This window comes from Buteo buteo, chromosome 18, assembly GCF_964188355.1.
Source record: "Buteo buteo chromosome 18, bButBut1.hap1.1, whole genome shotgun sequence".
NCBI classification, from domain to species: domain Eukaryota; kingdom Metazoa; phylum Chordata; class Aves; order Accipitriformes; family Accipitridae; genus Buteo; species Buteo buteo.
This window is the reverse complement of record NC_134188.1, coordinates 14,328,884-14,354,746: the sequence shown is the minus strand read 5'-3', so window position 1 is coordinate 14,354,746 and position 25,863 is coordinate 14,328,884. Positions and strand designations below refer to the sequence as shown.

Sequence of the window (25,863 nt, the reverse complement as noted above, 5' to 3'; positions counted from 1 at the left end):
AAAACTAATTTATTTGGTATTTTAGAAAAAGTTAAAACTACATTTCCAGGTGCTTTACATTTTAAAACATCACTTCCCCCCCTCCTCTTAACTTCCATTTTTAGGTACGAGCGAAATTCACAGTTGATGACTACAGTCATTACCTTTTTACACCACGTATTCTTACTCAGTGGGTTCTTGGTTTATTCAGATATGATTTAGCAGGTGGTAAGTCACTTACTTGGTTTTCATTGATAAAGCAGTTCTAAAATGGCCTAAATTATTATTGATGCTAGTCTTACTGTTGACTCCACATGCAACTCATTCACCTATGGTACTCTTTCTAAAAATCTGTGAACTGTCTGTAACTCAGTAAAGGGTAAAAATGCCTAACCGTTAATTCCATAACATATAGTAAACAAGTTTAAAAAACTCCAGTGATATTTTAAAATATGTGTGGGAGCTATTTATAGATTATGGGGTGTTAGTAGGTTGGGACTGCATTCTTTACTATGGGAACTTGAAGTGTACCCCCTACTCCCCACCATTTTGTTGTTGTTGTTTTTTGGGGGGGTTGGGGTTGGGGTTTTTTGGAGCATGTCTTGTCTTCTGGTTTCCCAGAGACTTGCCTCTTATGCTTGTCTTTTTATATCTAGCTGTATAAACCTGGTGAGGTGACTGTGGAACTACAACTGATACACATCATCTATGACCTACTTAACAAAAGAAGAATATAACCACCCTTAAACATATAGAAAACATTTAGAAAACTTATCTGTATAAAAGTTTACATATATCTATATAAGAGCCTAAATATTCTCACAGTTTGGGAATGCTTGATAACTATGGTCTAGTCTGAAAGTTCTTCTTTCCTTAACTTTGGAAATGGTAAAATTTGTGAAGATATTAAATTTTGTGTGCTTTTCCAAATAGACAGCATAGGCTTCTTTCTAATCTTGTTTCTCTAAAACTGCTATTTTTACTAGATCATGAGCAATTACTCCTTATTTGTGTTTTAGCTCTTACATTAATTAAAGGGTTACATAGAGGGCTGCTTAAAGAGTATGGAAGTGGTAAAAATGTTGTGCTTGCTTTCCGTTTATTTTCTGGGATCATCAGATGGCATAAATGTAGCTTGAATGTGGTCAGAAAAGCTACACTGACAATCAATGAATGGGTAATCTCAGCCCATTTAAGGACTCCATTCTTGTATCTGAAGGTGACATATGCATATGCTTTTTCAGTGGTGAACAATATGGCATGTCATTTACTCATCTCACCTTCCTTCTTTTGTGAAGAATATTGTATTCTCTAGTAGCATTTTATAATACAGACTGTTTTGGGTATTTATTATTATTTTAGTATTTGTTATGAGTCTTTCTCTTCCCTGTTAAGTGTCCTGGATTTTCTTGTTTTCATTGCCTGGAATTTTGTCTTTTAATTATTCTTTGTGTGCAACACCTTGTTCATTTTCATTAGAATGCTGGCACTAAACTGGAGAACTTGTTTTAATTAAAAAAAAAAGCACTTCATAATGTTTACTTTTTCTCTTATTTCTTCCTTACTGATGCTCTCCTGCTGGTATGTAGTTTCACTTACTCATTTTCAATCTCATATTTTGAAATGGAAAATTTGACAAATGTAAAATTTATTATAAATATATAAAATAATCTCTCCTTAAATTTTGTAGGATCATTGATGCAAACTGCAGACTATGTATTGGAAATCGTTGCTTACGAAGCACGTCGTTTGTTCCGTGACAAAATTGTTGGCATGAAAGAACTTCATGTATTTGATAATGTTTTGATGAAAGTGTTTCAAGGTGATTGGGGCTCAGATGTTCTGGACAATATGGCAGGTAAACCATTTGAGGCATACTACACAGACTTGAAATATTTGTTTAGGAACTGCCTAATCAAATCAGTCTGATCAAATCAGATAGCATATGAGCTGAGCACCTAAACTTTCAAATGTTTCCTTTTGTTTTCATAGATATCTTCTATGTAACTTGGGGAGCTTGTCAAGAGGCATTCATCACACCAGGACAGGCACTACCACCACATGGGAGGCCACTTGGCAGGCTAAACTCAACAGACCTGAAAGATATTATTCAAAAAGTGAGACAAGATTAAAGAATATACACAGCAAGGATTCACAGCAATTATTCTAGACTTTTTTTGCAGAAAGTAACGTGCGAGCACCAGGTTTAGGGTGGGGTCTGCTGCTTGTTCAAGGAATCATCTTTTGCATTTGGTTAAGTGAGGGAAGGTTTGTGATGCTTTGTGGCAGTCAGTAGAAAGCATCATGTAGCAAGGTTATTTTAATGAAAAGGCATGAGTCGCATTTATATATGCGACTATCATTATATCATATGGTGATTTACAACAGTTTGATGAACTACATTTTGAGAAACATTGATGTGCATATATATTTGTGTATTGTTTGAGTACCAAAGTGTTTTATTACATGTTTACTTTCTGAATTTGTAATTTGCTAATGTAATTTTTGTTTGAAGAAATACAAATAGATTGTTTGGAGATTTGTCGTGCTTTTAAACAGTAAAGTGCACAAAATGAGCTGTTGAGGAAATGCAAGCATGTTAACTCTGCTAGGCTGATTGATTTTCAGGATGAGATAACTGAGATCATCTCCCCTTATTAGTAGTGTTTGATGGACTGCTCTTGTAAATGGGAAAGTACTCCTTCTCCTTAACTGCTAACTTGTGACCAGTACACTGTATGGGAAATGATGAAGTTCAACAGCCTCAGTAATCAGAGAGTTTGGTTTTTTTTCTGCCTGCACAATTACATTGGGCTTCAAAGATGAGGTTTTATTAAGTATAACAAGGCCAAAATTTAATCTTAGGACCTGTTATTATGTGTGTTTCACTAGGAAATTCCATAATCTGCAATCATGCAGCAATTAGCTGCCTAAACCACTCTTTTAAGTTATGTATTAATTAATCTGTAGTCAGAGACACAGGTCAGACTTTGTTCTGGTCTATTATTTAATTTTAATTCAGTCAGTGGTAGATTTCTATTTCAGTATATCAAAAACTTCTAGGGTATACTGGTGGTGGGGGTAATGTGATCTGTTCATTACTGATAAAGGATATGCAAGGTATCTAAATTCTGTCACATAAATAATTTATTTGTAATGAATACCAGCATAGTCTTTTAAGCTTTAAAGCCCTTCTTTTCTAAACTTTTAAATGTTTGATGCTTTCATGTCTTCCTGCTTCTATTTATTATTAGTGAACACATTTTCTTTTTTTCTTTTTTAATAGGGTATTATTCATTATGGGCGAGACAAAAAAGAGATAGAGATTTTACTGTTCCAAGAAGTCCTCAGTTATATGTCTAAAGTGGACAGAGTTCTGAGTTTTCCTGGAGGATCACTTCTTTTGGCAGGACGGAGTGGTGTAGGTCGACGAACAGTTACCTCTTTAGTTAGTCATATGCACGGAGCTGTTCTGATTACTCCCAAAATTTCCAGAGGCTATGAGCTGAAGCAGTTCAAAAATGATCTTAAATATGTAAGTCACTCAGTGTCTTCCATTTTGTTGTGTTGTAGGTGTGTACTAATAAAAAAAGGAAAAGAATATGGGAATTTTGAAGGACACAAAAGCGTTGTGTGAAGAGATATTTTAAGAAAAGCAAAATGCCAACAGTCTAAATGATACAAGTAGATTTTTGGAAGTTCTCAGTGTCTAGATGTGTGTACTGTTTTTTATAGTAATTACCTGAAACTCTACTTTTTTGAATACCAGAGCTGTTCTTATGAGTGTTGTGGACTTCATAAATTCTAAGTTTATGTGAATATTGGAAAGTTTTTTTTATTGTATATATTTTCATATTTGTATATATTTTTATTTTCTGTCTCTACTATGGTTTGCCAGTTAATAGGATACTAGCTGAATCATAGAATCATAGAATGGTTTTGGTTAGAAGGGACCATAAAGATCATCTAGTTCCAAGCCCCCTGCCATGGGCAGGGACACCTCATACTAGACCAAGCCCCATCCAACCTGGCCTTGAACACTTCCAGGGAGGGGGCATCCACAGCTTCTCTGGGCAACCTCACCACCCTCACATTGAAGAACTTCTTCCTTATGTCTCATCTAAATCGACCCTCTTTCAGTTTCAAGCCATTACCCCTTGCCCTGTCGCTACATGCCCTTGTAAAAAGTCCCTCCCCATCTTTCTTGTAGGCCCCCTTTAAGTACTGGAAGGCTGCTATAAGGTCTCTGCAGAGCCTTCTCCAGGCTGAACAACCCCAACTCTCTCAGCCTGTCCTCATTGGAGATGTGCTCCAGCCCTCTGATCATGTTCATGGCCCTCCTCTGGACTCTCTCAAGCAGATCAATGTCTTTCTTATGTTGGGGACCCCAGAGCTGGATGCAGTACTCCAGGGGGGGGTCTCATGAGACTGGAGTAGAGGGGGAGAATCACCTCCCTAGACCTGCTGGCCATGCTTCTTTTGATGCAGCCCAGAATGCAACTGGTTTTCTGTGCTGTGAGCGCACATTGCCAGGGCATACTCAGTTTTTCATCTGCTAATATCCTCAAGTCCTCGCAGGCAGAATCAAGTAAAAATTTAGTGATTGATGAAAGTGTACATATTATTTAAAAACAAATGCAAACCTTGAATCAGGAGTTTTTCAGTACCTTCAGCAATGCTAAAGAAAATTCTAGAGCTAAGCCCACACAAAGGAGTGATACAACTGTATAATTGAGTCACATCTGGAAAGTAAATATACTCCATGAAAGAGTCTGTTTTCATTAATTTTTCATTACCAAGCTGTACATCTAGGTAGAATGTTCTTTATATTTGATATCTCATATAACTGAATCACCTAGTAATCTTTTGTAAATATATAATAGTGTAGATGCTGTGGGGAAAATACCTATGTAATATATAATCAAGGAAAGATTATAATTCTCTTATGAATAATACATATATTCCATATACTGAGATTTAAATGTCTTCCCTCCTTCTAGGTGATGGAGCTTGCAGGCATTGAAGCACAGCAGGTGGTATTGCTGCTTGAAGACTATCAGTTTGTTCATTCCACGTTCCTTGAGATGATCAACAGTTTACTGTCTTCAGGTGAGACAAGTCCAAGAAGATTACGGTACTACTTTACCACATGGAGTTAGCTCAATGAGGCAGATTTAGATGAAGTTTTCTCACTTTATGTCCATACCAGAAGTGTGTGTTAGCTTTCTACACTGTTTTAGCTAGAATGCTTGTACATGAGAAACTGACTTGAAGTTCACTTACCTATCCTTTAGCCTACCCTACAGTACGGGTGCTTTCAATTCCTCAATGTTGCAAGTAACTTATTTCAGAGGACTTCTTTATAACAGTGTAACAACAAAATGATAATGTATTCTACTCTACAGCTTCCTTTTTCAAAATTGACAGGTGTCCCAATGTTTTACTAGATTGCATAGACTGAATCCTTTACTTAAATGAACACCAGTAAAGTCTCCTTATGCTATCAGATTCCCATCATCCAGTGTTAAACCTCTGTGTCTGAGGACCTAGATAACTACTCTCTTTCATGTTTCTGTTTTCTGGTGTATGACAAAGTCTGGTTTGATTTGTTTTGTATGCAGTATTGGATCACTGTCTTTGGGTAGATTGAATCACTATAATTTGCTTTGTTGTTTTCATATAAAAAGAATGATGAAGTACATGGGATGATACTCATGAAGGTATGGAGGTGAACGCTGCCATATTCAAATTCTCTGTACAGAGGATTCAAGTGATTCCTTCAAAGGAATTTGAAGAATTATAGTATATTTGATCTGACATTTTAAATTCATTCTTGAAATAGGAGAAGTTCCTGGGCTATATAAAATAGAAGAATTAGAACCATTGCTATCTCCTCTGAAGGATCAAGCTTCACAAGATGGATTTACAGGACCAATTTTCAACTATTTCACATGCCGTATGTGAACAGAATTATAAGTTATAATTCATTACAAAGTTACAAAAGTGATGTAATAATGGAAAATAATTTTTAATGCGGTCCTTGTTTTGTGTGCATTTTTAACTTTGTTGGTTATTAAAAACCAAGCAGGAGTAATGATTACAGTATGATATTTGAGAGCACAGAACCTTCAGCTTAAAATCCATTCTTCTGTCTGAAATTTTGTATCCATGAATGTTCTACAAAGCTGTTATGAAATCTGCTCGTGTAAGTATTTAGAAGGAAGAAAGCTTTTGACCCCATGGTTTTCTGGTTTGTTTAGCTTATATATCTGGTAACAGAGTTTTCTTCTATTTGTCAATTGTTCCTACAAATCACTTTGGAATCTGAGTAATCATAAGCAGGTTTACAGATAGGTTTCTTAATTATTTGTGCTTCTTCCTTGGACCAACAAGAAGATTAGATAGTTTCCAAATAAATAGAAGAATGTGACTGAAAGAATACAGATGTTGGCAGTCATATTCAAGGGCCCTGTAACTACTTCTAATTAATTCCATTGGTCTATATTGATTGGAATGAGAACTAGTGGTATCTATTTAAATATTGTCAGCTCTTCTAAATTAAAAAAATACACTGTAATATACATAATGAGAATCCATGATATTAGATTAATTTGTTTAAGTTCTGTTTATAAACATTCCTGCCCTAGTCTGATGTGGTGTAATACTACCTTTTTTCAGACGTTACCTTGTGATAAATAAGGACAGTAAATGATGTTATATTTACAATAAATCTACCATCATGTAGTCAGATTGTCATCTACTAAATATTTAATATGTTACATTTTCTTAGGGATCCAACAAAATCTGCATGTTGTCTTGATCATGGATTCTACCAATTTAAATTTCACAATAAACTGTGAAAGTAATCCAGCACTATACAAGAAATGTCAGGTTTTGTGGATGGAAACCTGGTCAGAAAACAGTATGAAAAAGGTAAACTGCATTAATTAAAAACTGTGACTTCTTTAAATTAGTATCTCCAAAAATAACTGAGCTTTGGTGAATAAGATCAAAATATTTAAAGTTGTGAAGGAATAATTGTCACTGTGTTTATTTAATCTATTTATGCAGTTCTACAAAGACAGAAAATTCTGCAGAACAGTTAAGTAATATTAGCATTGTTATTCTACCAGTAGCATCATGTTTTATTCTCTCTGTGGACTGATATGAACAAAATGCTGCCTACTGTGACTGATCAAACACAGCATTTAAGAACAAAATACAAATATGCTGTAAGCAAAATGTTAAAGCCAGCTATGCTGATGATATCTGCTGTTACTAGTATGCCTGACAGCTAGTTTAAAAATAGGTTTGTTATGTGTATATGAGCTGCTGTAGATCTAAGATTGCACTGCAGACCTTATGTTATTCTTGAATCTTTGTTAAGTGTTTTGCTGATGGAATGGAGTCAGTGTGTTCTTTTTAGGATCAAAATCTGCTTATTTCGGGATGTTCACAGTGTAAGTTTGAGAAAGATGTATATTACTTTTATATGTTAAGAGATTGCCAAATCCAGTAGCCTGATAGGGGCAAGGCTGCCACAGCTTCACAGCCCCAACTTGAACCAGTGGTGAAGCTGAGCGTGTATTCCCAGTAGGCACACACACAAACACACACATACAGCACATATATATATTTATGTGACTGGCCACACAGAACAACACAAACAGAAACCCTGAGCACAAACAGAAGCAGCACTGTTGGCATCATCCTGTTCCCCTCTCTGAGTAATCACAATGAAGGTCTGTTAGTGGGAAATATGTACATGTGCAGAATGTGGATTCCCTTACTAGCTGGGCACTGACACACAGACCCTCCAGTAATTGCCTCTGGATCTACTGGTCTTCCCAGTTGCTGACATCTGGATGTACAAACTTCTGAGGCTGCAGCCCCACTCCAGCTGCTGGTACAGACTGCCTCACTGTGCATACACACACACACACACACAGTGGATCCTTCCAGTAACTGGACTTAGACCTCCAGTCTGTCTGGTAGCTGGCCTTGGATCTAGGATCTCCCCATTGTGTTCTGCACAGGTGGATACACGTACATGTACCCACACAGAGACACATGCAGCTGGCTCTCATTTGACTCCCAGACTCTACAGTCTCTCAGGCAGTTGGCCTGGACCTTCTAGTCCCTCTGGCAACCAACTCCTGTGGGTGCCTCACCAACCCATAGTAAGTCTTGTGCAATCTGAAATGCTGTTCCACTGCATCCCATAATGTGTCCCAAGACTCCTGTGCAGTAACCCCCTCAGTCTAGTCTGTTAAGGTGATCTGGCCTCTCCCATTGACTCATCATGATGGGTTTCACACATGGACCATGGGGGTTGGTCGCTGTCCTGGGAGACCCATGGGAGCAGATGGCGCAGAGTGTCCATTTCTGCCTGGGTTACTGGGGTCCTCCACCTGCCATTGTGTTCAGTTTCAATGGCAAGTTATATTGAACGTTTTTGGAAAAAATGTTTGACCAGCTCTGTCCACAGTTAAAAATTTTTTTTCAGAGTATTTTCACTTTCACTTCAGTAGGGATTTTTTTTTTTTAAGTGGAGGCTTATCATTTAGTCATATGCCAGAACCTTTGAATATACTTTGTTTATTTTTACTATTGTACATTGTATAGTTGATAACATATGAAGGTAAGTCTACTCTTAGACCATGAAGAATGCTTAAAAGACTTAGACTTAGGCATTGTTTAATTCCGGTGTTATATCCACAGCAGTTGTACTTAAGACTGTCTCATTTCCTGTTGAGTTGTATATCTTTTTACATCTTTGACATTTGTGTTATTGTAAGAGTTATTTGTGTTATTGTTATGAAGTTATCAGTGATGGGGAAAGACAGAATTGATCTTTTCAATGCTATAAATATTCTGTAAATACCTTATTCTGAATAAAGCTATCATAGTCAGTCTTTTTAAATGGGAAGCTAGATTGAAGATTTAGGGGTTTTTATTTTAACTCAGATTTTCATTGTTTCTAATTTTCATACAAAAAGTCACATTCATTTTTTTAGATACCTGAAATGCTTCTGTATGATTCAGATGAACAAGAAAAGACTGGAAAAGCACATAAGGAACTTAAGAAAAAACATTCAGGTAATATTTAGGTGGACCCATGAGTTACTGTTACTTATTAAACACTTATTCAGTCCTGTGTTGGGCATAGATAATAGCATAGATACTCTGAGTGTGTTTTTGCTAGCATATTCATAGACTTTAGTATTGGTCACATGGCAGGCATTGTGCACAAGGGAACATTAGTCTGGAGCATACATCCTGGCTGATCAAATCCAGTCTCTTCTGTCACAAGCAATTGCTATGTATATTCAGTATTATAAACTGATTAAGCTGCATCTTGTTTTGTTTGTTCTGTGTCTTCCTTCTATGTGGATGTTATTTCACAACCTCAACATTTCGTATTTTGAGAGTTTTTCAGTCTATATGTTTTCATTATTCTTGTCCTAGACTTGCTCATTTTACTTTAATAATTCTTATCTCCCGTAACTGATTTCTTGTAAGTAATGCCCCCTTTTCAGAATAATTTGTTTTTATAATAAAACTTCAAATTTGACCTTTTTAAAAATAGGGTGTCAAACTTAATCTAGGAGACCAGTGCCAGCACTCATTTGCATAATACTACTTTTAGCCACTTTTTATAAAGCGTTAGTCTAAGTAGCACTTAGAAGTCATGGAGCCAACAGAGTATAAAATGGTAAGTGGTTCACTTGGGATTTCTTGTTTTGTATAGCTTTTTAATAGGCATTTCAGCCCATCAGAATAATGGCCAAACTTAGGATTTAGTGTTCATGCTACCATCCATCTTTATCCTAGATCATGGTACTTAATCTGTGCCTCAGTACTTATTAAAGACATTGATTTATATGTAGATATGTTTCAGCAATTTTTTCTTTTGTAGGCTAATACAATTTATTTTACAGTATCTTTGGGCTTCTTTTGAGAAGCTGTTCAACAAACTGAAGGACCTGGAATGTTCAGAAAAACCTTTTAGTCTACCTGTCATCAGAGACAAGGAAGAAGACAAAAACACATGGGCTTCCTTTCTAAAAAAGTCCAAGTATTATCAAATTTAATTCCTGTGAAAATAAAAGTTTCTTTTATGATTAGCCCTCAGTAATCTGCAATTAATTTTGCCTTCTTTTCCAAACATCAGTGAAATATTTTGCAGCTTTGAAACAATTTCAGTGTATTCCTTTCTGAGGAATATGTATTTCAAAAGTAATTACATGTTGTTTTCCTCAGAGTACTTTGAAAAAAGTATATTCTTTGTGATATTTTGAATGCCCTTAATTTATATCTCAAAAAACATATTCTATTGCTCTTCTTTAGTTATTTTAATGTGAGATAAGAATAGGTATATTATTATCTGTGTAACAAACTATGTTGTATAGGTGATTCTGATTTTCTGAAGTCATTTCTGGCAATCCATGAATCATGTAAAATGTATGGAGCAACGCCTAGCCGGTATATGACATTCCTTCATATATACAGTACCATCAATAACAGTAAAAGAAAAGAGCTGATAAAAAGGCAGAACCACTTGCAGGTATGTATTTAAAACATTTTTAACATATGTCTTTTCAAAATACTCTCATATTTGGAATTGCCTTGTTTATTAATGGGCTGTAGCTGCTAAGGTGGTTGTGTGAGGTGTCCTCTGTTGGCATATGCTCATGCTGTGGTTTCAGGAGAGGAATAGTATGAATCTTAATACGCGTCTCTGTTCAAATACCTCAAAGAAGAGGTGGTTTCTCGTTTTCATTAATATTTTTAGTCAAGAAAGTACTAGACTTGGTATGTTTTCTCGGAAGAATAAAAAGTACTTGAAAGCCCTTTTTTTCACCCATATGTATTGGAAATGTGTTGCAAACAACCCATCATCTTTCCATCAATTTAAGTCCTGCCTCTGCTTGTATAAATTTTCCCCATGTATCTCCATATGCTGTCCCTTTCTTTATATCTCTACAGCAACTTCCTGCTTTGTGTGATTCTTGTGTCCTAGTTCAACAAGCTGTTATCTTTAACCTCAGGGTGCTCTTGTGTAGCTTTGGCCAAGATTCCCTTTATTGTGATTTTCTCTCATTTTGTGTTTTGGAATTGATTTCAAACTCCTTTTCTGCAAATCAAACGTTTACACAGTTCTAGACCAAATGCAGTTTATCTCACAGATGTTGATTTACTCCTGTTCTGTATGCATAACATGCTTATTTTTGAAACCCATTTGTTATCTTTCCAGTCATAATTCCTTCCCTCCCACCAGTATATTTCTGGAAACATCTGTATGATTCTTGAGGACATGTTACTTTTTGTCTTTACCCTTCTCCTTTTCCTTTCAGCTCCTTTTCCCAGTGACCCTTGCTGCTACTCTGAAACCACACTAGTAAAGTTGTATTTCTTCTTAAAGCATCTGTCAAAACTAAATGAATTCCTTGCCTTGTATTCTACACTGTTTTTATTCTGTCTGCCAATATTTTTCCATCACTGTAGTAAGCAATTTAAGAAGATTTACGTTTGTAATGATATAAATTGCTTTTTTATTTATTTAGAAAGTAGCTGTGGTTTGTTTGTGACAAACACTCATTTACTTGTTAAATGCTCTGGTTAAATAAAAGTAATCATTTGCATGAAAATTAGAGATGTGTATCCTAAATCAAAACATCTTCCAGGTAATATTTTTTTCAAATATATCTTGAAATAATTCTACTACCTGATTACCATAGAGCAAATAATTTAGAAAGTGTGAGTAAAGAAAATAGTTAAGCATAACTGAGGCTTTGTTTTATGTGCATCTATGTTATTTAGAGAATGTACAAATATGTAGAAATAGGATAATTAATTTGTTTCAATTTGTTTAATTTTTGTAGATTTGCTTTTAGAAAAGATATATGGAATTAATATCAGTTAACTGAATGCTATTGAATTAATGAGAAAAAGATTATGTACTAGTTGCTGTTCCATTAAATGTTTGTTATTTTAAGAATTTTGTTTTCAGCTTTTTGATGTAGTAATAGATCTTACAGCAACACATCTAGAAGTGTACAGTCTCATTTTGGGGTTAAATAATGCTAAGAAAATGTAAATAATATTGACAAAATGTGGAACACAAAAAAATTAAGAATATTATTCTACATCACTCTTAGTGTGTGCATAGTATTTGTAAACAGCCTTCCTTTAAATCCATTTAAAATTCATTGCTAAATAACTGCTTCTTTTAAACTTTTATAGGCAGGTGTTTCAAAGCTGAATGAAGCTAAAGCCCTGGTAGATGAACTGAACAGAAAAGCTGGAGAACAAAGCATTTTACTCAAAACAAAGCAGGATGAGGCTGATGCTGCCCTTCAGGAAATTACAGTATCTATGCAGGTGTTGTATACAATCACATCAAAAGTGAAAAATAGATACTTTTCTATTTTTGATCTCCATAAGTGCCTGTGCTTTGTATTCCTTTCAAGGGCTGTGAAACCTGATGCTTTTACAAGAATTTGCCTAAGGGAATGCATGAGCCCTGAGGCTTGAATAAACTTGAAACAGGACAGAGTATTATATAATTTAAATCATATTTGAACTGATTGAGTAGGAAGAGATCAGTGGAAGTTTTGCACCTGAGTAGAATTTATTGCTGTAGTTTAGTCTGAAAGTTTTCCTAGAACTTCATAAATCCAAATTGATCCATTTTGTGTTTATTACAGATAGGAACTTTAAACAAAATACTGACAAGCAGCACTATTTTAAGTAACAAATACCAGGAACTAGATTTGTGGACTACTAGAAAGTATGTATTTCATGAGGTCTGGTCCTCTGAAGTTAACTTCAAAGAAGGTTAAGTAATACCTGTGTGTTCATCACTCCTTGAATTTTTATTCTTCAGCTCACAGGTAGACCTGTTTTTTGAGGAAGTTGTTTTCTTTTATAGTGTTTTCTCAGTTAAGTAAAATAATTGTGCAGAAAATAGATCTCTACATTGATACTTCCGGGAATCATAAATGTAGGGTAAGCCTTAGTGAATCTGCTGTCACTGAACTGTTTGTTTTGTCACTGGTGTAGTCTGATTGGTCTGAAGCAAACTTAAATAAAGAAGCTCAGTGACAAAGACATTCTCTGTATGCAGGAAAGTAGATGCTTGCTCTTTCAAACCATTTGGTTCATAGTGCTTTAAAGGTGCATTACTTCCCATTTTTATGAGTCTACTTCTGTTGGCAATTTTTAATACTTTTAGGCTCTATGTGCCTACTGTACATGAATTTGAGTAATGATGATTGGCTTGCTGTGTTCACTGCTGGCCTTGAAGAATTTATTATGCCATTTTCCCTGATTTCTGATTTAAATCTGCGTCCGCTGTTGTCCAGTAGAGTTACAGGTTGTATGGGTAGCAAATATGACATTGTAGGACAAAATCAAATAGGCCAAAAGCAATGAAACATGATGGGCCCACTGACATCAGAAAAAACACAGTGGAATTCTGATTATTTAGATTAGCATAAAATATAGGTACCCTCTAACATATTAATGTCACTTCAAATGTTCTAGTTTATGTGAGAGGGCTCTAGTACATGCAGACTCTTTTAATCTTCTTTTAAACTTGCCTTAAGCAAGGATTTTGACCTACAACTGAATTTTAAGGTTTTCTCATTCAGAGCTATCATTCAGTACATGTAGATTTGCATGAAGTGTCTAATCTAGTTTTACGCAGCTAATATTGTATGGATTTGAATGTAATCTTGTATTGGGTCTGGCTGAGATGGAGTTAATACTCCCCACAGCAGCCCTCATAGCACTGTGCCCTGCATCAGTAGCTAGAAAGGTGTTGATAGCACACCAGTGTTTTGGCTACTGCTGAGCAGTGCTGGCACAGCATCAAGGCTGTCTGCCCAACATTTTTGCCTTCCCCTCAATGGCAGGCTGGGGCAGGGCAAGATCTTGGGAGGGGACACAATCAGGACAGCTGACCTAAACTAACCAAACAGATATTCCATACCATATGACGTCAGCTCAGATATAAAAGCTAAGTAAAGGGAGACAGAGGGGGGGCATTTTGTCTTCCGGAGCAACCACTACGCGTACTGAAGCCCTGCTTCCCGAGAAGTGGCTAGACATCGCCTGCTGATGGGAAGTAGAGAATAACATCATTTGTTTTTTTCTTTGCTTTCGCACGCGCGACCTTTGCTATCACTGTATTAAACTGTCCTTATCTTGACCCACAAGCCTTTTGTTATATTTTCTTCCCCCCCAGCTGAGGAGGGGGAGTGATAGAGCGGCTTTGGTGGGCACCTGGCATCCAACCAGGGTCAACCCACCACAAATCTTCAATGACATGCTGGTCTATAGCTTGGCTTAAGTTCTCAGAAAGATTGTTGTTAATCTCAAGGTTTTCTTTGCTTATATACATCTGTTACCTTCTGCTACAAGTTCAACTTAGCTCGACTATAATAATGTGTTATATGCAGGGAAAATGTAAACTCTGGGCTTTGTTGTCTTGTATCTTTTAGGTGAACTGAGCCTACAATATTAGGTTTTTATGCATTTTATGCATTTATTCTCAATTACTTGTTTTGGTACTGGTATTGGTAATCCCTGTTTGTATGTGGTTTTTTTTGTTGGTTTTTTTTTGTTTTTTAACTTCAGGATATGTAAGGTCCTTTTTTATTGTAGTTTTATATACTAGTTAGTTCTTGTTGTACTGAAGTGCTTAGGAGTCCTGGAGATGGCTAATAGGTACTCTCTGCTCTATGGTGGGCACAGTACAAATCCAGGAAAAAAAAAACCTATGTAAACGCAGCTTACAATATATGTGTAGGACATAAGGCAGGTTTCCTGACAGACAGATGGGTGCAAATTTACAAGTAAATAATGTATTAGTATTTTTAGGCTACTAGGCTGTAGTTCCAACAAAACTGCTGTTTTTATGAACGTTATAGAAAAGCAGGGTTTTAATAGTGTCATGAAAGAAACAGAAATGTGAGCAGCTACAAAGACAATGGCAGGAAGATATTACTTTCAAATGTACTAAGAATGTTACAGAGGCTGTCACTCTTATCCTTTTAGAGGAGGACTGACATCTTGATAAGGAATGGAAAATCAGGGACAAGGAGAGAAAAGGATCATAATGAGCCTCAAAAAATAGAGATACAGATCTTGTCTGTGATAAAGAAAGGGAAGGAGACACAGTAAAAGCAAAAGATGCTTATTCCATATGATTTAGTTACCTAGTCAACCTGTCTAGTATCAAATAGTCTCAGCTATTTTATTGTAATTGTTATTGTGCAAATTATATTACAATCAAGACTAAAAGAAATGATAGATGTAAAGGAATAAAATTTCTAAATGTTTTCTTTTTTTTACAGAGTGCTAGTGAGCAAAAAACAGAAATGGAAAAAATAAAACACAGGATAGCAGAAGAGGCTGCAAAAATAGAAGAAAGAAAAAGAAAAATTGAAGATGAACTAAAAGAGGTTCAGGTAAGAGCTGATAAGGTTAAGTAAGATTTTGCCGTCTGATTTTATTTGACTTACTGAAATCCTGCCATGCAAAATGGTTCTGCAAAATTTATCCCTGCATTTCTTAAATTTTGCTTTAAATTATTTTGATATTAAAACTTTTATGCATTAGAAAACAGTATTGTATTTTCCAGATTTAGACTGTGTTGTTGGCATTTGTGTTCTATTAGATCCTAACTACAGAAAGAATTTTCAGGCCAAATGTTACCTCCAGTTGCTATTTCTATGCTGCCATGGTCTAGAGCTGAGTTCTGTGGATTTTATGGAATGTTTTTCAACTACTAGTATCTTATATAGGCCAACTACATTACTCTGCCTTGGTCAAGCTGGTAATATCATAGGGCTTGGTACTATCAGGTGAATGGAAATAGTTTAATGAGAGAGAATTTCCAGCTATTACTAAAGTCTGAAAATTATATATCCTAATGGCACTATAACAAGCTGCTTGTTCAAGAGACCTTACAGCTGTTAAGCATCAGTTTTTTTGGGAGGTACGTGTGTTCAGTCATTGCTTTTTGTCTCCATTTTTCACCCCATCCATTTTAAAAATGTACTGAAGAATAAGGGGAAAGTACAGCAACTTAATTTTTTTCCTTTTAAATATCATAGGTACCAAGGAATTATAACCTTGTATTGAAAGTGACATAGAACTATAGGATTAGGGTAAATCCCTTTCTGTGGTCTTTGATAAATATGAAGCATGTGCAAGGTGCACACAGTCTTTAATGATAATCTTTAACTTTCTTCTGTTTTCCTATCATTTTGTTGCTTTGTTGATAAGGGCAACGGCTGTCTGGATTTGTTTAGCTACTGAAAATAGAAAGCTTTTGTGACCTGTACTTCTACGTATCTTTACAAAGATATCCTCAGGCATGCCTATAAATAGTAATTAGCATAATTATTAAAACATACCTGTATGACAATGAACTTTTAAGCAATGAAAGAGCAAGCAAACATGATTGATACTAATATCTATATAATGTTTATGAATTAAAGTGCTGAATGAAAAGTTAGGGAATGTCAGGATTATAATAGGCTGTTTTATATGGAAATATATTTATTATCACTTGGCAAATTTTTAATAACTTGTGCATGTGAATATCATAGAATTGTAGAATGGTTTGGGATGGCCGGAACCTTAGAGATCATCTAGTTCCAAGCCCCCTGCCATGGGCAGGGACACCTTCCACTAGACCAGGTTGCTCAAAGCCCCATCCAACCTGGCCTTGAACACTTCCAGGGATGGGGCATCCAGAACTTCTCTGGGCAACCTGTTCCAGTGCCTCACCACCCTCACAGTGAAGAACTTCTTCCTTACATCTAATCTAAATCTACCCTCTTTCAGTTTAAAACCAGTATCCCTTGTCCTATCTCTACATGCCCTCGTGAAAAGTATATACATCAATGGCGGTTGGTTAGGTGATAAAATATGTAAAAAGAACAAGAAATTGTATGAAAACTGAAATGGCAAATGTTCAGTTTCTTGTATCCTCATCTCTTTCTTAATGTGTTATTATGTTTTAAGCCACTGGTTAATGAAGCTAAATTAGCAGTTGGAAATATAAAGCCAGAGTCTTTGTCAGAAATCCGGTCACTACGGATGCCCCCTGACATAATCAGAGACATACTAGAAGGAGTTTTACGGCTGATGGGGATTTTTGATACATCATGGGTGAGCATGAAGAGGTGAGGATTTTATTTAAGCTTTAAACTTAAAGAGTAATTTATAATATGAAATACTTTCCATTACATTCAGAAATAACATGTGTGCAGAATTCTTTGGTTTCATAGGGAAATAACCTCTTAGTTATTTAATTCTTTTTACAGTTTCTTGGCCAAAAGAGGTGTGAGGGAGGACATAGCAACCTTTGATGCCCGTAATATTCCAAAAGAAATACGAGAGAGTGTTGAAGAACTTCTTTCTAAAAACAGAACATCTTTTGATCCGAAGGTATTTCCTGATTGCATTACATAAAATGAAAAAAGACAAAAAGAAAAAAAAGGAAAAAAAAAGAGACTCAGTTGTCTGATTTGCCAACATAATTTTTAGAATGAACTTAAATTAGAGAAAAAGTGATGAATTCTGCTTACAGAATTTGTCAGTATAAAGAAATAAAAGTGTAGCAGAGATTACTGTGTTGCGTACTGCCTCTAACTGAGAATTTTGTTGGTGACTGAGGAGTGGTGGGATGAGAAGTCATTACAGAGTCAAGTCCTCAGAGATTCTTGTCACTGGTATAAATTAGAACTCAGATCAAGGAATTGTAACTGGCTCCTTCTGGCCTCCTTGTAGCAGTAAGTCTTAACAGTACACTTAATTAAAAAAAGGGGGACCAATAATGATTAAATGTATGGGTGATCTTTGAGAATTGATTTGGCAGTAGTTATAAAAAGGAATTCTTAAATACTAGTTCCTTATCTTTAAAAGGAAAGTTGTAGTTCCCTGAAAAGAAACACACTGATAAATTATCCACTAGTTTAAAACTTACTAACTTCAGTGAAGCTTCATAGTTGTAAAGGTACCTTTTTTTTTTTTTTTACACAGATTGATGGCCTACAATGTAATCTCTTAGTAACAATTTAAAAGATCAGTTCAGTAGAAGAGCTGGCTAATTGGCATATTTCAGTCAATAACTCATAAATCTATTGCAGTTATTTATCTTGTATTTATCTCGTCTACTTTATACTTCAAGGAACTTTCTTGTAACTGTTACTGATTTTTTCAGAATGCTAAACGTGCCAGTGCTGCAGCTGCTCCATTAGCAGCTTGGGTAAATGCCAATGTCCAGTATTCCCATGTTCTAGAACGAATTCAGCCTTTGGAAAAAGAAAAGGCTGGCTTGGAAGCGTAAGTTAGACACTGTTACAAAATAAATGTTCTTAATTCCAGTGGTGGTGGGTGAAACTAAAGCTGCCAAGGAGGAATTGATGTTTATTAAAAACAAAAGATACAAGAAACTGTACCTCATCCATAGGTAATAAAATGTTCATGCTGAGACAGAAAAAGTAAGTGTGCAATATTTTGTTTTTCCTGGAAGCTATGCCTTGGATATTTTCCAGCCAATCACAAGTTATCTGTCTCAGCTGAAATGTGTCAGTGAACATCACAGATATGCTGAAAATGTATTCCGTCAGTGAAACCCGTGATATTTTGACACCTATAATTCCTCTTTTTTCAGTCATGTACCAAGCATAATTAGTTTCTCCTTAAGAACAAAAAGATATTACATACTCTTATGAGCATCTATAACCTGAACAATCTATACTGTTTGTTTTGTCAGGTCTTAAAATTCTGTATTGGAAGAATTTGTTCTGATCTTTAAGAATACATTTGAATGGAGTGTTTGCTTTCCATTTTTAAAGCTATGTGATGAGAAGTAGTCAGAACTTTTGCATGTGAAAACAGATTTTTGTTAATATAAATCACAAGAAAGAACTATCTCTGAACTATCTCTGTGTAAATGACTTTCCTGTTACATTTACTCTTTTTTCTTTTCCTTTGGATCCTTAGTCTTAACATAAATGTTACATCTTTGTAGTAATCTCAAGAAAACAGAAGACAGGAAACAGAAGTTAGAAGCTCTTCTGAACTCTGTTGGTCAAAAAGTGTCAGAACTGAAGGATAAGTAAGTTAGGTTTGTTTATTTCAAGATATAAATAAAAACATTGATGATTTTATAGTATGAATAATAAAATTTATATAACCAAATGTAACTCCCTGCTCTGCAAGATATTTACATCGGAAGTAGCGGTAATTAGGCTATCTATACACTCAGTGGAGATATATAAATACTGTTAGAATACAGTTCCATCTCATCAATCAGATGAAATGCTCCTTAAAAGTACCTGCTTCTCACTACTGACTGTGTTGGAAGCCTTTAGTGTAGACATTATAGATGTCAAAGATAAGCAGTATATCTCTCACCTTTTAAATCTAAGAGGACTTTAATGTCTCCTTAGGACTTTGGAAACATTCCTATACAAGACTTCTACTGATCACAGCTTGAATAAAGGCAGTTCTGTTTCTTTTAGGATGGCCTACTTTTCTGACAGTTAGCTAGTTAGTGATCTCCTTTTTTCTTAGCATCTCATCAAGTACATGACTCACAGTGGCATAAAAATTACTGTGGTGAACCTTTGTACCTCCTCCAAATTCAGTTTAATCCAAGTCTTTTAGTTTGATGTTTCTATTAGGTAGTTGGTATAGGAGATACTTTACAACCTGACATATGTGCATGTTACTCAAAGTCATGTTTTGTAGTCTGCAAAAAAAAAAATAAATTGGAGAATTATTCTTGTCATTCAGCTATATAGTGATGTCTTTGATTAACTAGATACTATATATTACAGTTAACCCACCTTTTTCAAGTAATATATTTATCAAATGCATTAATTATTTTAATTAAATATTAATTAAGTTAATTAGATATTAACTATTGCAAAATAATACCTAAACCTTGCCCATTGTTTGGGGCAGCTTCTTACTTCATGGTGGTTTACAAAGTAGAGTACTGTGCATTGAACTGGGGTCATCCGTGTGAATTAGCAATATTCTCCTTTAAGGGTCTCATAGATTAAATTTACCAAAATGTATAAATGTGTAGTATGGTGTTGAGCCTGCTATTGGCCTAAGTGCAGAATGAAACACAATCACTAAAATCAAGTCAGGCTGTTTAAACAGAAGGAGGAATGATTTTCAGATGTTATAGTCTATACTGCAAATATTTTTTTAAATCTCACCTGTGCATCTATTTAAATTTTGTTAGTTAAAAGTCTAACAAGCTCATCTGCCAATTAGAAGCAGAAAGTATAAAAAAGAATTGTAGCTGTGTTCTTCATGAACAATAGGGGAGGAATTCATTACAAATCCAGTCAATTAAACAGCCTTGAAAATAACTGTCCCTAAGTTAAGTAGTTCATGATAGCATGATAGCAATTACGAACAGTAGTTGTTTTACAGGTTCCAGAGTAGAACAACAGAAGCAGCAAAACTTGAAGCAGAACTAAGTAAAGCCCAGAAAACATTGAAAGCTGCAGAAGTACTGATAAATCAACTCGATAGGGAACACAAAAGATGGAGCACCCAGGTTAGTGAAAATTTTCATAAGTACATCTTACAGCTGATAACTTGAAAATACAATTTTTGCACTGTTTGGAGAATGTAAGTTATTGCCATTCTGCATGTCTCCTAACTGTGCCTATATTTGATTTCTCATTAGAAGTAGAAGATTTTCTTCCTTCTGAAACTTCCTTTTACTTCACTGTACAAGTTAACCTTACCTATATCACATAGCTACAGAATGGGTAAAAACCCCCCAGTATATAATATAGAACATACAATGTTCTTCGACGTTTTTCAATCACAGTAATAACACAGTTGTTATGATGGCTGAACACGTCAGCAGTTGGACCCTCCAAACTGAGATACAATTAAAAGGGACAGATTTTGGGGAGCTATTAAACAATCATAGTCTTAAAACATTATCTCTTTTATGGCATCCATGTTGGAAATGCAAATGTAGACCTACCCAAAATGGTGGGTTGCTTTTGAAGTCTTCACTTATGTGTTTGAAACTTTTCTGCTTCTAAAGTAGGGAAAGTGAGCATATCTTACTTGCTCAAATGATATATTTGGGAGAAACTGGCAAGCCTTTGGACACACAGGCCCTTCGTCAGTCTGAAACAGAAAGGAAAATTTCAAGATATATATATATAAGCTGAAAGTAGCTGTCACGTCTGGAAAGTGATACCAAGCTATCTTGGGTATCTCAAAATGGAAAAAATCTCCCTGCTGAGAAACATGGTCCTGTCTCTCCATTGACACTGAAAAAAGCCTAAACAATTAGACTGAATTCCTGCATTTTGAAGAACCAAAGTTAGGGATAGGTGAATCCTTCTTGTAGGCTGACCAGCATAATGGAAAGAAATGGAAGATTTTCCTCTTAAAGTAGCTTTACAGCTCTTCTATCTGCTATAGTAAGGATTGGGTATATTTGAACCCCAGAGTTTAAATGCTTCTAAAAGTGATTCCTCACAGATTCTCACTCTGGTACATTAGCCCTGTCTTTGGAAAGTTCAGACTATCTGTTAATGGTATGCTCTGGACCAAACTGGCAGATATAGTAGTCAGGAACTCATCCCATATTAAGGATGGTGAAAAAGCAGTATTCATCTCCTTTTAAAGTAAGGAGGAAGTAATAAAAAGTTGCTTTTTTTGTTCATGTATCAGACTTTTTTTTTTAATGTCAGTTTGATTAAAGTGAAAAAGTGGCAGTACTTTCAAACCCATTATGGCAGTCATATATTATTTTGATACACTCTGTTTTTTTCCAAAATACTGGAACATTTCAAAGCAGTGGTGATGTAGTGCAGATAAATTATTTGGAGATAAATGATAAATGTATTTTACCATGTATGTCTGCAGCAAATCGCATTTTTAAGTGTAATAGATACATATAGTATTTAGTATCTGTATACATATTGCAAGTGGTACTCACTAGCTGACTGTGACTAGGGTCATGTATTTCTTATTTTTCTTGCTATAATACTATTTACCCATTTGCTTATAAGTGACAAGGTGAACTGTTCATCAGATTCTTAGAAATTTAGTAGCTGAATTCTCAGAAACATCTGTCCATGCTCTAGCCCAGAGCTAAAAAGAACTTTTCCCATACTTTCATGTGTGTGTTGCTGTGGCTTAGCTAGGTATAGATACCTGAAATGCAAGAAGAGAGACTGTCTCAACTGTATTCTCAATAGCAGGCAAATTTAATTCTGATTTTTTAGTAACCGATGAGAAATATTAACATAGTTTTTGTTTGCAGTACACCTATACAATCTGTACTTTTTTTTTTTTTTTTTAAGGTGTCAGAGATAACAGATGAACTGGCTACGTTGCCTAAAAGAGCTCAGTTAGCAGCTGCATTTATTACCTATCTCTCTGCTGCTCCCGAGGATCGGAGGAAAACCAGCTTGGATGAATGGACCAAATCAGCAGGCCTTGAAAGTAATTTTGTCTGTGTCTGTGTCTGTGTGTATAAGTAATTAAGCTTGATTGAGGAAGTGAGAAATGCCAATGAGTTCTAACGAACAGTCTCAATTGTCCCCAAATGAAAAGTGACAAAATTTTCTTACTCAATAAATACTTGTGTATACAGACTGACTATTTATTAGGGTTATCCTATTAATTATTAAGATTATAAATACTTACAAATTCTTAAGATTTAGCTCCATAGTCCTTGCTTAAAAAGAAAAGTTTACATGAATGAATGTATTCACATTAACTGTTGTAAATTTGCCAATACATTTTGAATGCTTCTGCTTTTGCAGTAATCATTTTTATTTATGTGTGTTAATAACACCATTAAATATTTTTTATAACATCAGCTAGTTAATAGTAATAAGTTCAAGCAATAAAATAATAAATTTAAGGGAAATCTACCTACCTGCACTGTGTTAGACAGAGTCTCCACTGTATATAGAGAGGTAAATGCTTAGAAATTACGCAGACTATAAATACTAGCACAAACTTATACTCTTTCATTTATCAGAGTTCGATTTACGGCGGTTCCTGTGTACAGAAAGTGAGGAGTTAGTTTGGAAAAGTGAAGGTTTACCTTCAGATGACCTTTCAATAGAAAATGCTCTTGTAGTCTTGCAGGTAAATTTGTTTTTTTGTCTTGTCTTGGAAGTATTTAAATTTCTACAAATTTCAGTAACATGGCATCTTTCTGGAATTTTGGACTATTTCATTTGTGTTATTTTATTAGCACCACAGAACACACACAGAGAAACAAATACTTCTGTAACTCTGGGTATTCTGTAGCAAAAGGAAAAAAAACAGTTAAAGAAAATACGTGTTTTTCTTTTTTGCTTTTACAATTTTCTTCCACATGTCGAAAAGATAAAACCTGGTATCAGTCTATTCAGGCTTAAAAAGTGACTAATCATTAACCCAATACAGTCAGTGGAAGATTATGTCCTATGTATGTTCACTTTGACATATCATTTCTAATACTTTTTTTCTCAAAAAAGGAAAAGGCTACATGCAGATACATTTCAAAACATCTTGATTTTAAACCCTCAGATTTCATCAGATTAGGTCTGTGATATAGGATACAAAATGCCATTAAATTAAGGCCAATAGCTAATAGACTTGAGGAAAGAATGGTAATACTATGCTTATAATTATGATTCAGTTTTATCATATAGTTATATATAGATGTATAATATATAATAAATATACATATGCAATCACACAATTATGTACATAATATTGTATTTAAGATGTAGTCATTTATCAGATCTACTAGAAAGTAAAGATTTAACGCCATGAGGAGTATCTGCATTTGCCACAGGTAGTTTGCTTCGATGACTGATGATTTGATTCTCTCAAATCAGTTACAGCCTTTTCTCCAATTTAAATTTGTCTTGCTTTATCATCTTGATGTTCGATCTAGTTAACCCTTTCTCAGTTGGATTAAAAAGCTCATCAATAGATAGCATTTTGTACCCTTAAAGCTACTTATATGCTATAATCAAATCTTATTTTCATCTTTTTCTGTAGTTGAATATATTGAGCTTTTAAAAATTTCACTGTGCCTGAAGAGCTTTGTCAAGCCCTCACTCAGCTCAGATAAGTTTCTTTGTGTAGTTTTTTTCAGCATCCTTTCAAAACTGGAATTGGACATGGTATTTTAGCAATGTCATCTGCAGTACAGTTCTCAAGCTTTTGTGCTCATCATATTTTGATGCTTGGATATTGTCTGCGTTTCCCTGTCTTCCAGTTTGAGATCTGTGTAGTTACCCCATTGGGAATAGTAGGACTCGGAATCTAAAAAAACCCAACGAAACAACCCTGAAATTGTTCTTCTATCAGACTGAACCAGAGAACTGCTGAAAATACATGTTTAATCCCTCAGCAAGTTTGCTGATGACACAAAACTGGGAGGAGTGGCTGATACACCAGAGGGTCAAGTTCTGCCCAGAGGGTCCTTGACAGTCTGGAGAAATGGGCTGACAGGAACCTCATGAAGCTCAACAAGGGGAATTGCAAAGTCCTGCACCTGGGGAAGAGCAACTCCATGTACCAACATGTGCTGGGGGCCACCCAGCTGCGAAACAGCTTTGCAGAAAAGGACCTGGGGGTGTCCTGATGGACACCAGGTTGTACATGAGCCAGTAATGGGCTTTTACTGCAAGGAATGCTAATGGTATCCTGGGTTGCTTTAGGCAAAGTATTGGCAGCAGATCAAGGGAAATGATCCTTCCCCTCTACTCAGCACTGTTGAGGCCAGGGCTGAAGGTCTGTGTCCAGTTGTGTGCTGCTCATTATGGGAGGGACATGGATGTACTGGAGAGAGTCCAGTGAAAGGCCACAAAGATGATTAAGGCAATGGAGCATCTCTCCTATGAGGAAAGGCTGAGAGAGCTGTGACTGTTCAGCCTGGAGAAGAGAAGGCTCGGGGGGGGATCTATCAATGTCTATAAATACCTGAAGGGACAGTGCAAAGAAGGCAGAGCCAGGCTCTTTTCAGTGGTGCGGTGCCCAGTGACAGGACCAGAGGCAGTGGGCATAAACAGAAACACAGGAGGTTCCGTCTGAACATCAGGAAACACTTTTTTACTGTGACAGTGGCTGAGCACTGGCAGAGGTTGCCCAGGGAGGTGGCGGAGTCTCCTTTCCTGGAGATACTCAGAAGCCATCTGGACATGGTCCTGGGCGAAGCAGCTCTAGGTGGCCCTGCTTGAGCAGGGGCTTTGGACCAGATGACCTCCAGAGGTCCCTTCCAATCTCAACCATTCTGTGATTCTGTGAAATCTTAAATGCACATGTCAACTGTGAATAGGTCTCTCTTCACTTGCCCCACTTAACTACCATCTCTGTGATCACTCTGTGTTGTGACCATTGTATAAGTTTTGAGCACTTACATAATTAGTATATCAGTGGTTAATGTTTCAACATTTAGAAAGCAATGTGTATAGCATAACATCTCTTAATATAATATAATAAAATAGTGAAGCTTTTCACAGAACTGATATGAGAACCACACATTAATAAAGGTTTTATTAAAGTGAAAACCTGCTGTCTTGTCAGTATACATGTTACTAGGCAGTATCACCAAAATAATCTACATTGTAGTGTTTGCAAGTCTGAGATCTGGATTTGTTTGTGATACAAGTAAAATGTTATTTGTATCTTTATGCATGCAAAATACTTATATTCGTTATTTTTTCTAAAATGCATTGAGGTCCAAACCCAGAAGTAATGTACCTTTGCCACTACAGGAAGAAAAAGGAAAAATAACACCTCTTCTTCAAAGTTTCAAAGCAGTTGTGAATAGCAAAAGCTGTAGATTATACTAATTGA

The 25,863-nt window shown here is 35.7% G+C and overlaps 1 protein-coding gene across 1 annotated transcript in view; it reads left to right on the top strand.

The window, feature by feature from the left end:
* The window catches only part of DYNC2H1 (dynein cytoplasmic 2 heavy chain 1), a 189,028-nt gene that overhangs the window by 47,044 nt on the left and 116,121 nt on the right, over positions 1-25,863 (top strand). Inside the window, exons 46-63 of the mRNA XM_075050027.1 lie at positions 105-207; positions 1,670-1,837; positions 1,972-2,096; positions 3,266-3,514; positions 4,980-5,088; positions 5,822-5,935; positions 6,770-6,912; positions 8,997-9,078; positions 10,392-10,546; positions 12,226-12,363; positions 15,342-15,455; positions 17,020-17,180; positions 17,322-17,445; positions 18,221-18,342; positions 19,034-19,120; positions 20,455-20,581; positions 22,359-22,500; positions 23,045-23,154. Of these exons, the coding sequence (XP_074906128.1) occupies positions 105-207; positions 1,670-1,837; positions 1,972-2,096; positions 3,266-3,514; positions 4,980-5,088; positions 5,822-5,935; positions 6,770-6,912; positions 8,997-9,078; positions 10,392-10,546; positions 12,226-12,363; positions 15,342-15,455; positions 17,020-17,180; positions 17,322-17,445; positions 18,221-18,342; positions 19,034-19,120; positions 20,455-20,581; positions 22,359-22,500; positions 23,045-23,154 (2,373 nt within the window). The remainder of the gene's footprint in view (positions 1-104; positions 208-1,669; positions 1,838-1,971; positions 2,097-3,265; positions 3,515-4,979; positions 5,089-5,821; positions 5,936-6,769; positions 6,913-8,996; positions 9,079-10,391; positions 10,547-12,225; positions 12,364-15,341; positions 15,456-17,019; positions 17,181-17,321; positions 17,446-18,220; positions 18,343-19,033; positions 19,121-20,454; positions 20,582-22,358; positions 22,501-23,044; positions 23,155-25,863) is intronic.